General features: G+C 39.2%; 1 protein-coding gene across 3 annotated transcripts in view; it reads left to right on the top strand.

Annotated features, from left to right (window-relative positions):
• CTDSPL2 (CTD small phosphatase like 2) overlaps positions 1 to 17,080 on the top strand; it is a 111,769-nt gene that overhangs the window by 88,785 nt on the left and 5,904 nt on the right. For all 3 annotated transcript variants that reach the window (XM_025389714.1, XM_025389715.1, XM_025389716.1), the window contains exons 9-12: positions 8,482 to 8,544; positions 8,649 to 8,728; positions 13,138 to 13,264; positions 15,267 to 15,362. In XM_025389714.1, the coding sequence (XP_025245499.1) occupies positions 8,482 to 8,544; positions 8,649 to 8,728; positions 13,138 to 13,264; positions 15,267 to 15,362 (366 nt within the window). The remainder of the gene's footprint in view (positions 1 to 8,481; positions 8,545 to 8,648; positions 8,729 to 13,137; positions 13,265 to 15,266; positions 15,363 to 17,080) is intronic.

The raw sequence follows: 17,080 nt of genomic DNA on the forward strand, positions 1-17,080 counted from the left end.
TTAATGTAAATACATCAAGTTTTTTTATATATGCAAATATATGTACATACACTATAATGGCAGATTTTTCCCTGATGAAAATTATGCTTCATTGGTAACTTTTTTTTTTTTTTTTTGAGACAGAGTCTCAATCTGTTGCCCAGGCTGGAGTGCAATGGCACTCTCTTGGCTCACCACAGTCTTCGCCTCGCAGGTTCAAGAAATTCTCCTGCCTCAGCCTCCCAAGTAGCTAGGATTATAGGCATGTGCTACCACGGCTGGCTAATTTTTGTATTTTCAGTAGAGATGGGTTTTCACCATGTTGGCCAGGCTGGTCATCTCAGCCTCCCAAAGTATTGGGATTACAGGCATGAGCCACCATGCCCAGCCCCATTGGTAACTTTTAATATAAATCACCTATATGAATACATAAAGCTTCATTTTATCCTACTTTGACTTTTTTTTTTTTTTTTTGGAGGCATGGTGTCGCTGTGTTGCCCAGGCTGGAGTGCATTGACGCAATCTCGGCTCACTATAGCCTCTATCTTCCAGGCTCAAACCATCCTCTCACCTCAGCGTCCCAAGTGGTAGCTGGGACTACAGAAATGTGCCACCATGCCCTTTTTTGTACTTCTTGTAGAGATGGGGTTTCTCTGTGTTGCCCAGGCTGGTCTCAAACTCCTGGGCTCAAGCAGTCCTCCCACCTCGGACTCCCAAAATGCTGAGATTACAGGTGTGAGCCACCATGCCCTGCCTGTACTCTTCAAAAAATTTCTTTTCAGGTTGATTTCTGTTTAATAGAGTAAGGGTTTGCAGGAACTTTTTTTTTTTTTTTTTTTTTTTTTTTTTTTTTTTTTTTTTTTTTTTTGAGACAGAGTCTTGCTTTGTGGCCCAGGCTAGAGTGCAGTGGCCGGATCTCAGCTCACTGCAAGCTCCGCCTCCCGGGTTCACACCATTCTCCTGCCCCAGCCTCCCGAGTAGCTGGGACTACAGGCGCCCGCCACCTCGCCCGGCTAGTTTTTGTATTTTTTTGTAGAGATGGGGTTTCACTGTGTTGGCCAGGCTAGTGACGAACTCCTGACCTCAACAGATCCGCCTCCCTCGGCCTCCCAAAGTGCTGGGATTACAGGTGTGAGCCACTGCGCCCAGCTGCAGGAGCTTTTAATTTAGGGATTTTTGTTGTTTTGTTTTTATTTTTATTGGTTTTAGTGTTTACCTTTTCATCCCAGATTTATCTACCTACAAATACTACCCCCAGCATCTATCTGCCTTTTGTTGGAATTTTGTGAAGCAAAAGATAACTGCTATAAAATCACTCAGTGGGTTATGAAATTGAGACCACCCTAGGGCCTACCTGAGCAACCCTCTTTCCTTGGAGAAGGTTTGGGTTTTATCTTTAAACTCTGGTATTGATGCCAAGAAAATATTAACTAAGTTAAACAGTTTACTGAAACAGTTTGTTATTTTCCTCTTCCAAAAGTATAGATTGTGGCTGTAGGGCTTTCTCTTTGGAATTGAGGTTGCCCAGTTCTGCCCAATAGAATCATACTCACTCCAGCTCTTCTTGTGATTGATTACTTTTAAACAATGAGATAGATAATAATAGCTAATAGCTATTGGCACTTTGAATGTACCAGACACTGTTCTAGGTACTTTACATGTATTAAGTTATTTAAACTTCACAACAACCTTATGATGTGGATATTGTTGTTATATCCTTTATTTTATAGATAGGGAAACTGAGGTGTACAGAAGAGTTAAAAAATTGGTACAGCCACTTGTACATTTGTGGTATCTACTGATGGTAAGATTTTTTCAGTTAATGGTAGCATCTCATTCTCTCTTTTTTTGGTTGTTGTGGTTGTTTTTTTGAGACAGGGTCTCATTCTGCCACCCAGGCTGGAGTGCAGTGACATGATCACAGCTCACTGCAGCCTCAACCTCCTGGGTTCAACCAATTCTCCTGCCTCAGCCCCCTGTGTAGCTGGGACTACAGGCGAGTTCCACCACGTCTGACTGATTTTTATATTTTTTTTGTAGAGACAGGGTTTCGCCGTGTTGCCCAGACTGGTCTCAAAACTACCTGGGCTCAAGTGATCTGCTCACCTCGGCCTCCCAAAATGCCCTAGCATTTTGGGATTATAGGCATTGAGCCACCGCACCTGGCTGCATCTCATTCTTTATATTCCCCAACTTTGTTGGTTTTCTACTGTTTTAATTCTTCTTGCTTAATTAAATAAGAAATAGCACCGACCAGTCATCTTTTTGATTAAGGGAAAACAGATGTCATACTCTTAAGTGGGTGATTCCTTGGATTCATCATTTTTTAAAACCTATTGCTACAATGGAATTAGAAGGATATCATGGAAAAAGTATCAAAGATGTTTCTTTTTGAAAGTTATGGTCTGCTGTGTGCTGTGGCTTACCCCTGTAATCCCAGCACTTTGGGAGGCTGAGGCGGGTGGATCACGAGGTCAGGAGTTTAAGACCAGCATGGCCAAGATGGTGAAACCCCATCTCTACTAAAAATACAAAAAAATTAGCCAGGCGTGGTGTTGGACCCTTGTAAGCCCAGCTATTTGGGAGGCTGAGGCAGAGAATTGCTTGAACCCAGGAGGTGGAGGTTTCAATGAGGCTGAGGCAGAGAATTGCTTGAACCCAGGAGGTGGAGGTTTCAGTGAGCTGAGATTGCACCACTGCACTCCAGCCTGGGTAACAGAGTGAGGCTTTGTCTCAAAAAACAAATAAAGTTATGGTCATATTATCTGGGCCTAAAAATCATTTAGAAGTATTTTTCCTAAAAAGACTCACATGTAATTTTTTGGGGGAGTCATACTATCAAAATTATCTATGATATTAGATTAAGGTGTAATAAGCATTACTAAGTATATAACTTAGTATATTACTAAGTGTATAAGAAATTACTAAGTATATAACTTGAAATTATATAATTAGACATGAGTTTTATTTTAGACAGACTTTACCACACAATATCTAGAAGCAGTTTATAAGTGGATTGTCATTTTAATGACTACCTTTTTCATTTTTTATTTATTTTATTTATTTATTTTTTTTTTTTGAGACAGTCTTCCTCCATCACCCAGGCTGGAGTGCAGTGGTGTAATCTCAGCTCAGTGTAACCTCCACCTTCCCTGTTCCAGTGATTCTCCCACTTCAGCCTTTCAAGTAGCTGGGACTACAGGTGTGCACCACCATACCCAGCTAATTTTTTGCATTTTTAGTAGAGATGAGGTTTTTACCATGTTGGCCAGGCTGGTCTTGAACTCCTGACCTCTGGTGATCCGCCCGCCTTGGCCTCTCAAAGTGCTGGGATTACAGGTGTGACCTACCACACCCAGCCAATGACTACTTTTTAAAAATCCAGCTATGTTAACTATTAATAGCTTTTCAGTACTATCTATATACAATTTTTATCTTAATACTAAAAAATACAGACCATCAGGTATTATTCATATCAAGTAGTATTAGTGTAGTGGATTTTTAAAAATTATACATATGGCTGGGCGCAGTGGCTCACACCTATAATCCCAGCACTTTGGGAGGCCAAGGCAGGTGGATCACGAGGTCAGGAATGACCATCCTGGCCGACATGGCAAAATCCCATCTCCACTAAAAATACAAAAATTAGCCAGTTGTGGTGACATACGCCTATAACCCCAGCTACTTGGGAGGCTGAGGCAGGAGAATCACTTAAACCCGGAAGACGGAGGTTGCAGTGAGCTGAGACCACACCATTGCACTCCAGCCTGGGCAACAGAGCGAGACTCCATTTAAAAAAATATATATCTATACACACACACACACACACACACACGCATATATTCATGTTCTGTGTAAAATTTAAATTGTGGTAAAATCACTTCACAACACTTTTTTTTTTTTTTTTGAGACAGAGTCTCACTCTGTTGCCCAGGCTGGAGTGCAGTGGCGCATCTTAGCTCACTGCAACCTCTGTCTCCTGGGTTCAAGCAATTCTCCTATCTCAGCCTCCCCAGTAGCTGGGACTACAGGTGCACGCCACCACGTCCGGCTAATTTTTGTACATTTAGTAGTATATTTAGTAGAGACAGGGTTTCAACATGTTGTAGTCAGGCTGGTCTCAAACTCCTGACCTCAGGTGAGCCATTTGCCTCGGCCTCCCAAAGTGCTGGGATTACAAGCGTGAGCCACCATGCCTGGCACTACAACACCCTTTTACAGATATTCTGATAGATGTTCATTTTTTAAAGTTTTGCATAATAAACATGTTCATAAATCTGTATCTTCAAGTAGTAATCTTGAATAGTTTTTTAATATAATTATTTCTTATGACATTTGGCGTTATTTTTTAACTTTTGACTTTTTCACAATACATTTGGTTTACTGAAAAAATATTAAAATTATTTGTGCTGTAAATAATTATCAATTTGAAGAAACATGTATACTAGACTGAAATTAAGCTTTTGGCCTTTGGGAGATTACATAATTTTGAAGAGTTGCAAGTTTTAAGAAGGTAAAGTAGAGAAAGGTGTGGATTAAGGAAATGTAGAAAATGGGAAGTAGGCAGCTCAGGAATCTTTGTATGAGAGTAAAATTAGAAGAAAAATGGAGCTAATGCTATTTGTGGAATAGATTTTGAAGCATTCGGAGGCATGTCTATGTGTGCATCTGTCTGTTCTTGTATCTCTGACCTAACACAATAAAGTAATGGTAGTCTCAAGAGTTAAACTCATATGTATTATATGTACCTGACAGATGTTCTTTATTTGTTCTTACCAGACAGTACGTACTGCTTCTTGACTTTTATATCTCTGTTCACACTTTTCTATATCCAGATGACTTAGATGCTGCTGGCTTTATATCTCATCTCTACTACTGTTTCTGAGATTTTGCCTTTGCATCACATGGCACAACCCCATGTGGCCCTAACCCCAGCCCAGTACCTTTCTTTGTTTCTTCCCACTTTCCTTCCTGCTAACTACCTCATTCTCTGCCTGTGTCTTTTAATACTGAAACACCTCCTTGTTCACATGGTGAATCTGTTCTGAAGATAGGAACTATTACTTTCAACAATTATTCTTTCTATTCTCATAGTAAAGAAACACTCTAGCAACATGTTCCTTTATCTTCAGTGCCACCTTTTATCCCCAGTAAACAAACACATTTTAAAAGCAATGTCAAATTTTAAGATGCATGTTATATTTAAGTAGAGTTAAAGTAGTAGTATGCACAATGAAGCTATAGCTTTGACCTAATCTGGAAGTCACTGTATCAGAAGTTGGAAAATGTCCCCTTTGAACAATGTTCCACTTACTATGGTTGGAAAATATTGTTAACTAGACGTATTCTTGTGCAGTGGAATTGTGTTGTGTTCAGAGGGAATAAATCTCAAAGAGGCCCTGCTTATCTTAGTTTACGCAGGTTGAATATCCCTAATTCAAAAAATGTGAAATCTGAAATGCCTCAAAATCTGAAATTTATCATCAAGCGTGATGGCTCATGCCTATAATACCAGCACCCTGGGAGACTGAGGCGGGCAGATCACCTGAGTTTGAGAGTTCGAGACCAGCCTGGCCAACACAGTGAAAACTGTCTCTATTAAAAATACAAAAATTAGCCGGATGTAGTGGCACACGCCTATAACCCCAGCTACTGGGGAGGCTTAGGCATGAGAATTGCTTGAACCCGGGAGGCAGAGGTTGCAGTAAGCCAAGATCATGTTACTGCACTCCAGCCTGGGCAGCAGAATGAGACGGTATCACCAAAAAAATAAAATAAATCTGCAACTTAGGTGTGATCAGTCGTACCTATAATCCCAGCACTTTGGGAGGCCAAGGCAATATTGCTCGAGCCTAAGAGTTTGAGACCAGCCTGGACAACATAGTGAGATACTGAGAGCCCATCTCTACCAAAAGAAAAATTGTTTAAAGCCAGGCATGGTGTTATGAACCTGTCATCCCAGCTACATGGAAGGCTGAGGCAGGAGGATCACTTCAGCCCAGGAGGTTGAGGCTGCAGCGGCCCTGTTTACGCCACTGCATTCCAACCTGGACAACAGAGTGAAACTTTGTCTTAAAAAAAAAAAAAAAAAAAAAAAAGCCTGAAACTTTTTGAGCACTGACATGACGTTCAAAGGAAATGCTCATTGGATCATTTTGCATTTTCAAATAGGGACACTCAACCTGTATATGGAGCAAGTGATAATAGGGATATTGAAAATAAAACATTTATATATATCTGAAAAAATGAAATATTTTTGGTTACTAACTGCCTGTGAGTGATGAACACTGGCAACAAGTAAAAGGTTCTGATAGTTTATAGTTTATCATTTACCTTGAGATGGAATTCAGAAAAAGTATTGGCAGAATAGATGGGTTTTTCTTAACCATCACAAATCTATTTTGAAAAGACTGAGTTGATTAAAGTGATTTTGTTAGTAAAATAATATATATATAAATCTGTCATTATTTGGCTTACCAAAGAAATAAGGTGTTTGTGGTTTTCAATCAAGGCTACAAACTACACCAAATGTTTCAGGATGAGAATGTTAAAATTGATTAGAAGAGCAACTATAGTTAAAATTTTTAGACCCCATCCTAAATGATGGTGATTGGATGCTGAGGATTTGTTTCTTTTTTTCTGCTTTGAGGAGTGGTGTGTGGTTTACTTTGTTTTTGATTAGTCAAGATTGATAGGATTAGGCCGGGCGGAGTGTAATAGGATTACATGCCTGTAATCCCAGCACTTTGGGAGGCAGGCAGATCACTTGAGGTTAGGAGTTTGAGACTAGCCTGGACAACATGGTGAAACCCCATCTCTGCTAAAAATACAAAAATTAGCCGGGTGTGGTGGCGCATACCTGTAATCCCAGCTGCTCCAGGGACTGAGGTAGGAGAATTGCTTGAACCTTGGAGGTGGAGGCTGCAGTGAGCTGAGATGGCGCCACCGCATTCCAACCTGGGGGAAAGAGCAAGACTCCTCAAAAAAAAAGAAAAAGACTAATAAGATTAAAAACAAGTAAACCTTTATCTAACCCAGAGAAGGGGACAGAGTGATATTATTAGCATAGTAATGATCATTCAAAATTTGTCTTCTGGCCTGGCTTGGTGGCTCATGCCTGTAATCTCAGCACTTTGGGAGGCCAAGGCGGGCAGATCACCTGAGGTCAGGAGTTTGAGATCAGCCTGCCCAACATGGCAAAACCCCATCTCTACAAAAAGTTAGCCAGTTGTGGTGGCGGATGCCTGTAATCCCATCCCATACTTGGGAGGCTGAGGCAGGAGAATCACTTAAACCCAGGAGGCGGAGATTGCAGTGAGCCGAGATCGATCGCACTGCACTCCAGCCTGGGCCACAAGAGTGAAACTCCGTCTCAAACAAACAAAATTTGTCTCCTATAAGTGCTCAGTTCTTAAGGAAATTCTCTATTTTGCCTTAAAATATTCCCAGAACTAGATTTTTGTCATGGGGGCATTTTTGTGTGCATATACATGGATGCCAGAATTGAAACTCCACTAAGCCTAGATTTGAATTTGTTGCTACCACAAAGTGTTTTGTTTGTTTTTAATCTGAATCTGTGAATCTAGTTCAATAAATACTTATTATTTGTGGTATCTGAAATTATAATAGTCACCTTTGAATGAAGTACAGTATTTTTCTTTCTGTAAAATTTTGTAACAAAATGAATACAATTTAGAGGAGTCAGAATGTAAATAGTTTTAATGGATGCTCATGGCTTTTTTGAATATTAGATTATAGGAGCTATATTAAATGTAGGCAAAGAGAGACAGAAATAATAAAATAATGTATGTAAAGCAGCTCTGTGGGTATTGTAGTCTTTTCTGATACTGACCATTAGGTTTTGAGAACTGTTGTGTTTGACTATTAGAATTTTAATCTCAAGTAACCAATAGTGCTAATTTAGATGCCACATCTGAATCATTAAATGTAGAATAGCAAGATTGATTTCTGAAAAATTGAGGTTATTTAAACCCACCAATCCAGACGTTTCCTTTTGAATATTATTTACTTTGGTATAAATATAAAATAGAGATATTTTTAGCAGGTGGTTGTTTGAAGGAATTCTGAGTAATTATTGAGGAAGGTCATTGAGACAGGTCAGCTAGAGGTGGACACAATTGGATGGATTCTACCTGGCTGGAAGATGGAGCTTACTGGTGGATCAAAATCTCATAGGGAAACTTTCCATTTTTAGCTTAAATGTTTATTAAAATTACATTCCAGTGAAGTACTGTATGCTGCTATTTTATTAGTAAAAATGAATTGATCATCAGTGATTATTATTATCCCACCAAAGAGATTGTTTTAAGTGATCGCTTGTATGTGAAATATATTTGGTTTGAGTGGTACTTAGTTAATATTTCTATACTTTAAAACATGAACTTTTTCATTATAATCAAAGTTAGAATACAGCACATCTTAAAAAGAAGTGATTTCCCATTGTATGTTTATTTGCTGAAATCTATCTTTGTATTTCCTCAGGTTTATGTGAGATTAAGACCATTTTTCAGGGAATTCCTGGAACGAATGTCTCAGATGTATGAGGTAAACATGCTTAAGCTAATTACATATGTATTTTTATTTTATTCAATATAGTACCCATATTTAGACCATGTATAATGATTACTTCTTTTCCCCTGAATTTATAGATCATTCTTTTTACTGCTTCTAAGAAGGTGTATGCAGACAAGTTACTGAACATACTAGACCCTAAAAAGCAACTGGTCAGGTAAATTTAATTAAGAAATAGTGGAAATGTCTGTCACACTGATCTATGAAATTACTGATTCTATTTCATTTTAATGGCCATTTTCAGTTGGCTGCATATATGTTGAATGGTGAATATAAATGAATTTTTTAAGCCCCTAAACTCTTTAAAAGAGTTCCTAATGATGGAACTCCAGACAGACGTTCTTTAAAGGATACAAAGATCCAGTGCCTTTATTCACTGTGACATCTATATCCTCATTTCTTTTGGGATTGGGGGAGACAGGGGTTTGGGGGGTTGTGTGGAATTTTCCCACATTGTGCATGATGTTTCATCTCCATACGTCTCTGAGATAATGCATGTTAATTTTACTTTTTAATGGCATAGAGAAATAAAATTTATTTTTTAGCAGAAAGGATCAAATTAAGCTCTTGCTTTTTTTGAAAGCAAATTTATCTTCCATGGAAAGAAAATGTTACATGAATCTAATTGGAAATTACAATGGGCTTAGTCACTCAGGTTATCCTGACTAGACTCAGTTCCTTGTGTGTGCCCTGAGCCAGCAGATGCAGTGTGTTCCTGGTTAGTGGGAGTGCCGTGGTGATTTTAAAACATTATGATAATTAGTTCCATTATTTTGTCAGCTGAAGTGAGATAGTAAGACTGCAGCAGTCTTGCTGTATCCTTTAAGATGAGGAGTTAATCTTTGAGTTTTTGACCAATAGCTGAGAGAGATGACACAAAAGGCTCATAAAAGCTTTAATAGGGCCGGGAGCAGTGGCTCACGCCTGTAATCCCAGCACTTTGGGAGGCCGAGTCCAGCTGATCACCTGAGGTCAGGAGCTTGAGGCCAGCCTGATCAACATGGAGAAACCCCTTCTCTACTAAAAATACAAAATTAGGTGGGCGTGGTGATGCATGCCTGTAATTCCAGCCACTTGGTAGGCGGAGGTTGCTAGATCGTGCCATTGCACTCCAGCCTGGGCAACAAGAGCAGAACTCTGTCTCAAAAAAAAAAAAAAACTTTAATAGCTGGCTGCTTTCTTTCTCTTTCTTTCTTTCTTTCTCTCTCTCTCTCTCTCTTTCTTTCTTTCTTTCTTTCTTTCTTTCTTTCTTTCTTTCTTTCTTCCTTTCTTTCCTTTCTCTCTCTCTTTCTCTCTTTCTTTTTCTCTTTCTCTCTCTTTCTCTCTTTCTTTTCTTTTTTGAGGCAGTTCTCACTCTGTTACATAGGCTGGAGTGCAGTTTGTGATCTCTGCCTTCTGAGTTTAAGAGATTCTCCTGCCGTAGCCTCTCAAGTAACTGGGAGTATGGGTGCATGCATGCCAGCACACCTGGCTAATTTTTTGTGTTTTTAGTAAAGACGGGGTTTCATCCATGTTGGCCCGGCTGGTCTTGAACTCCTGACCTCAAGTGATCCACCCACTTTGGCCTCCCAGAGTGCTGGGATTACAGGCGTGAGCCACCGCACTCAGCCCAGCTGGGTATTAATTTTCTTAAATACTTTTTCCATGTTGTCTTACTGGAAAATCCTAAACTGTATTTTGTGCTGTTAACAGTACCTTTATTATTCAGTGGTTTCAAGTACGCTGAAAGACTTTTCCTAATGTTCATATTTTGGAGGGTTTTTTCTTCTAAAGTTGTGGTATCTTTTTTTTAATCTAAAGGGTCAAAATAAGTAAGCTGCAGTCACACAAATGGGAAATGGTATTTTCTATTCACAAAAGTATATTGTAATTTATACTAATTTTACCTCACTTTACTAAAGTATACCCAGTGATTTTGTTTTGATGACTTCATTCATTATAATGATTTCTATTCGGCACCTCCAATATTCCAAGAAACAGTGGTGAGCAACACAAGCTCTTCCCTCTTGGAGCTTTCATTTACTAAAGAGGAACAAATGATAGTCATGCTGTGACAATGTGTTATAAATTAACAATCCTCTTTTAAACCAGATTTATAAAACCTACACACTTGAGGGTTTCCATGTGTTCTTTCTAGTTGTATTTTGAAAAATCTTAAACAAAAGCTTGTATTTTTGTTTGTTTGTTTGTTTGTTTGACACAGAGTCTTGCTCTGTTGCCCAGGCTGGAGTGCAATGGTGTGATCTTGACTCACTGTAAACTTCGCCTCCCAGATTCAAGCGATTCTCCTGCCTCAGCCTCCTGATTAGCTGGGATTATAGGCGCGCATCACCACGCCCAGCTAATTTTTGTATTTTTAGTAGAGACGGGGTTTCACCATGTTGGTCAGGCTGGTCTGGAACTCCTGACCTCGTGATCCGCCCACGTTGGCCTCCCAAAGTACTGGGATTACAGGCGCGAGCCACCGCGCCCGGTCAGCAAAAGCTTTTCAAACAGTAGATTGTGAGTGCTATAGGGAATTGTCTGTGTCGGTGATAAGATAGACTCTAAGAAATTCCTATGATCTAGGCTGGGCGCTGTGGCTCACGCCTGTAATCCCAGCACTTTGGGAGGCCAAGGCCTGCAGATCACGAGGTCAGGAGTTCAAGACCAGCCCGGCCAATGTAATGAAACCCCGTCTCTACTAAAAATACAAAAAAACATTAGCTGGCCATGGTGGCACAGGCGCCTGTAATCGCAGCTACCTGGGAGGCAGAGGTTGCAGTGAGCTGAGAGTCTACCATTGCACTCCAACCTGGGCAACAGTGGGAGACTCCGTCTCAAAAAAAAAAAATAAAGAAGAAAAGGAAAAAAGAAATTCCTGTGATCTCTAAATCTCATGAGTTTCTAAAGAAGCAAGTCTACTCACATGGAAGAGTAGACTTTGATGACTGGTACAAACTGCTCTTTGATGACTGGTACAAATAGTTTTCTTCTAAAAATGCAAATATATGCTGTACACCCTCAGATTCCTGAATGAATAATTGGAAGGTTTTTACTGTAATTTAATTAAAATAACTGTAGTATCCACGTACAGATTCATTTGTCTCCTTTCTCAGTGAGTTTACCACTATTGGTGAAAAGGCATCAACAGTGACTTGAATTTACATGCTGTATCTGCCTTTCCAATTTCCTCATATCCAATTGTTTATAGAAATAAAACAATGAATCTTATTTAGGCCCAACCAAGGCTTGAATTAAGTTACTTAGTCTTTTTTGTTTGTTTGTTTTTTCAAAGTGGAACTGACTAAACCTTCCAGGGGCCAGATGATCATTTGACTGTGATTATTAAAGTTATTCCTTATAAGAAGGGGGAAAGAACTGCTTATACATTTTGTCTGTTAAATTCTTCCTTTTTGCCATACCAACTGGCACTGATAATTTTAAGGTTGAGTTTTTGTTTGTGTGTGTGTATATGTAGATTTTTATTTATTCTTGGTAGCAGTGCGACGTATTTTGTGGGTAGAAAATACCCATTTCTTGAAACTGCATAATTTAAAATACAGGTCCAAATAGGTCCTAGGTTTTGCAAAATTGTTAGTGTGATTAAGACACAAGGAAGACAACTTACCAATTATTAATATATACAGAATAGAGTACTTCAAGGTAGAAAAAAATTATTATATGTATCAATCATTAGTAATGTTCAGAGACTAATATTTTGGGTATAAATTGAGATTATAATAATCACTTTTAGTATTTATTATTGTAAATCCTTTAATAGCTTTCTAAAATGATGTAGCATTTTTCTGTTTGGGTGAAACATCGGGTTACATTTATAATACTTGATACTTAAATCTGAATTCCTCATTTCATTTAATCTCTGTTTTTTCAAATGATCATACACATATACTAAAAGAAAGAGGGGTGTTTAGGAAAAGTTGAAATGATGGAATGTTTTGGTCTTAGTACCTTTTCTCAAAAAGTATAAGGAAATCTGAAAAGCATTTTTTCAAATGCCAACACAGAAACATTCCTTCTTATATTTTCTATTCTGGCATGTACAGGGATAGGGAGGCTGTGTGGTCCACTGGTTAGAGCCAAGGACTGGGAGCCAGGAGGATCCTGGGTTCCAATGCGGGGCTAACCACTGACTTACTGTGTGACCTTGGGCAAGTCACTTGACCTCCTTGTGCCTCAGTCAACCATCTGGAAAATTGGTTAAAAAGCAGGACCTCGCTGACAACCAGATGCTGCATCTGAGCTGAGCTTTCCTGGGTAAATAAATTACAAAAACAATTTAGAGTTTTTAATCCCCCTTTATAATTTAATTATAACATTTTGGGATAAACTCAAGTTCTTTAAGGCCTAGTAATGTTTGGTTGTAAGCTTTCAATAATTGCTAAGAATTTTTATAGTAAAATGGCAGCCCAACGCTTAGGCCCATATTTGTGTTTGAATTTCCTTCAAGAGAGAAAATAATATGGCTTAACCTGTAAAGCCTATGGTATATATATATGTGTGTATATGTTCTACTTTTTAGAAAGTTTTTTTTTTTTTTTAATTTGTTTTTATTTTTATGTTTAGGCACCGGCTTTTCCGTGAACATTGTGTTTGTGTACAAGGAAACTATATAAAGGACTTAAATATTCTTGGAAGAGATCTTTCAAAAACTATAATAATAGACAACTCACCACAAGCCTTTGCATATCAGGTAGGAAGAAAGTTGATAGATAAACTCAGATTGGAAAAAATACAATGAAGACACATGCTGCCAAACAGAATATGATGGGAAAAGAAGAGAATTTTCACTGGTGGAATTTCCCTTTAATGTGTCATTGTTTTAGAATTAGAAATGACAAAGTAGTATATTCCTTTTGGAAAATTTTTACTTAAATGACATGCAGCATAAATGAAGAAAAACCTGAGTAAGAAAACTATAAGATAAGCATCATTTAATAGCATTCTTATCAGTTATTAAATCAATAATTAATCAGTAATTTTGAGTACTATAGCTGTTTTAACTATGTTCTTCTGGTTATTTGGTTTAATGTTCTGAAATATTTTCTTAGACTATTTTATCAATATATTTGTACCTTTTGTTAGTATTTCTTTGACATGTAACTACAACTATAGATGAGTCATCCTTCCTTTTTTTTTTTTTAAGAAGGAGTTTTGCTCGTGTTGCCCAGACTGGAGTGCAATGGCGCGATCTCAGCTCACTGCAACCTCCACCCCCTGGGTTCAAGCGATTCTCCTGCCTCAACCTCCCAAGTAGCTGGGATTACAGGCACCTGCCGCCACGCCTGTCTAATTTTGTATTTTTAGTAGAGACAGTGTTTCTCCATGTTGGTCAGGCTGGTCTCGAACTCCTACCTCAGGTGATCTGCCCCCCCCCCAACCCCCCGCGCCCCGCAGCCTCCCAAAGTGCTGGGATTACAGGTGTGAGCCACTGTGCCTGGCTGATGAGTTATCCTTTCAAGGTATATTTTAGATTATGAATATGTCCATGTGATATGATTTTTTTCTGTTTTCTTTTCTGTCTTTCTGTTTTTTTTGTTTGTTTTTTTTGTTTTTTTGAGATGGAGTTTTTCTCTTGTCGCCCAGGGTGGAGTGCAGTGGCATGATCTCAGCTCACTGCAGCCTCCACCTCCTGGGTTCAAGTGATTCTCCTGCCTCCACCTCCTGAGTAGCTGGCACTACAGGTGCACGCCACTATGCCTTGCTAATTTTTTTGTATTATTAGTAGAGATGGGGTTTTGGCCAGACTGGTCTCGAACTTCTGACCTCAGGTGCTCCACCTGCCCCAGCCTCCCAAAGTGCTGGGATTCTAGGTGTGAGCCACCACACCTAGCCCCATGGGATAGGATTTCTTAGATTAGCTTCACAATAAGCCAGTCCAGCATAGGGGTGATGGAAAGTGGATTGGAGTATAAACTAGATTTGTCCTTCTGTGTTTCAAAATGTCTGTAATAAAAAGAAAACAAGGGAAAAGCTGTATATGATATTAAGTTATATTTAGATCCTTACTTTTATTTGTTTACATTTAAAAATGTCTTTAAGAATTTCATCTTGGTTCCTAGATAAAATTATATCAATTATCCTTCATCTCATATACAACATTTAGCCTAAATTTTAAAACATTTTATCCCAGAGATTTTTCACCAGAAAATAAATATGGCTTATGTTCTTGTTTTTAGGCTCCTCTTCAATGAAATACCATTAATTTGTTAAGTTTCTACTATATTTCAGGTTATCCTGCTCGATGGGAATAGAATAATGAATGGGAGATATGGTCACTGTATTTTTAAGGGGAAAAAAGTATAGGCTTTTCTATATTCTCTTTAGATTGGTGGTATCCCATCTTTCACAGTGCCTATCTAGCATTGTACTAATTGTAACTATTTCTTGAAAGAATAAAGGAATATTTTAGTTATATTAATGATCCTTGTAAAGTGTGTTTTAATGGAACTTTCTTGTTTAGTTTTATGTACTCTGAGAAGAAATGACACTGAAAAACCAATAGGCTTCAATTTATTTCCTTATCCTCTGTCTCTTGTACTATTGAGTTGTCAAAGAAAAGTCTGGCGACATTACTTTTCAAAGGAACTTTTAAATCAGTGTTTACTTAATAAATCTTTGTTTATTTTTTAACTTTTTCCAAACTAGGCAAAATATAAGTAAAAGAGGATTTAATTACTTATTTATTGTTTTAGCTTTCTAATGGAATCCCTATAGAAAGTTGGTTTATGGATAAAAATGACAATGAACTCCTAAAATTGATTCCATTCCTGGAGAAGCTTGTAGAACTGGTAAGTATAGCTCATCTTTTTCTGTTGTGCTTTTGTTAGCTCAACTATATTGAAATAAATCTTTTTAAATGTCTTTGCTTTGTGTGTACTGACTTACAAAGTCAACTGTGAGCCAGGTCACAGGTGCCATCATAGGTGCCTGTAGTGCCAGCTACTTTAGAGTCTGAGGCAAGAGGATTGATTGAGCCTAGGAATTTGAGGTCATACTAGGCAACATAGTGAGACTCCAGCTCTTTAAAAAATAATGATGATGATGATAAAGTCATCTATCATGGGAGATAAGGGCAAAGGTTGAAAAAGATTATGTGCATTTTCAAACTTTTTTGTTTTTTGAGGCAGGGTCTCGTTCTGTCACCCAGGCTGCAGTGTAGTAACATAATACTAACTCATAGCAGCCTTGACTTCCTGGGCTCAGTCAGTCCTCCTGGCTCAGCCTCCTAGGTAACTGGGACTATAGGCATGTGCCACCAAGCCTGGCTAATTTTTGTGGTTTTTTGTAGAGATGGGATTTTACCATGTTGCCCAGGCTGGTCTCAAACTCATGGGCTCAAACTATCTGCCCATCTCAGCCTCCCATAATGCTGGGATTACAGATGAGAGCCGCCATGCCCAGCCACATTTTCAGGCTTTATATATTATATTAAAATTATGCTTATCAGTATTTAAGAATGTATAGATTGAGTGTCTTTACTATTTCAGTGGTCTTTCTCTTACAAGTTGCTAGGCAGTTGTGTTAGAAATAACATTAAATTGGCCGGGCGTGGTGGCTCATGCCTGTAATCCCAGCACTTTGAGAGGCCAAGGCAGGTGGATCACTTGAGGTCAGGAGATCAAGACCAGCCTGGCCAACATGGTGAAACGCCCTCTCTACTAAAAATACAAAAAAGAGCTGGGTGTGGTGGTGGGTGCCTCTAATCCCAGCTACTCTAGAGGCTGAGGTAGGAGAATCACTTGAACCTGGGAGGCGGAGTTTGCAGTGAGCCGAGATTGCACCACTGCACTCCAGCCTGGGCGACAGTGAGACTTCGTTTCAAAACAAAACAAACAAAAAAACATTAAATTTTTCATTTTGGTATTATAATTCACATCTAGAATTAATGCTTATGCCACTGAAATTTTATTCTGGGAATTCTATTTCTATATCACATGGAACACTTAGCTTTAAAGACCTATGTAGGCCGGGCGCGGTGGCTCAAGCCTGTAATCCCAGCACTTTGGGAGGCCGAGGCGGGTGGATCACGAGGTCAGGAGATCGAGACCATCCTGGCTAACATGGTGAAACCCCGTCTCTACTAAAAATACAAAAAACTAGCCGGGCGTGGTGGCGGGCGCCTGTAGTCCCAGCTACTCGGAGGCTGAGGCAGGAGAATGGCGTGAACCTGGGAGGCGGAGCTTGCAGTGAGCCGAGATCACGCCACTACACTCCAGCCTGGGTGACACAGCGCGAGACTCCGTCTCAAAAAAAAAAAAAGACCTATGTAGATAGTAGAATTCCCTTTTACCTATCTTGGTTTGGCCTCTATTGCTTAATGAAACTTTGGCGGAGTGTAGTGGTACACACCTTTTTAATCCCACTGGTTTTGTTTGTTTGTTTGTTTGTTTGAGACAGGGTCTTATGCTTTCGCCCAGGCTGGAGTGCAGTGGCGTGATCTCAGCTCACTGCAGCCTCCGCCTCCCGGGTTCAAGCGATTGTTGTGCCTCAGCCTTCTAAGTAGCTG

This window comes from Theropithecus gelada, chromosome 7a, assembly GCF_003255815.1.
Source record: "Theropithecus gelada isolate Dixy chromosome 7a, Tgel_1.0, whole genome shotgun sequence".
NCBI lineage: Eukaryota > Metazoa > Chordata > Mammalia > Primates > Cercopithecidae > Theropithecus > Theropithecus gelada.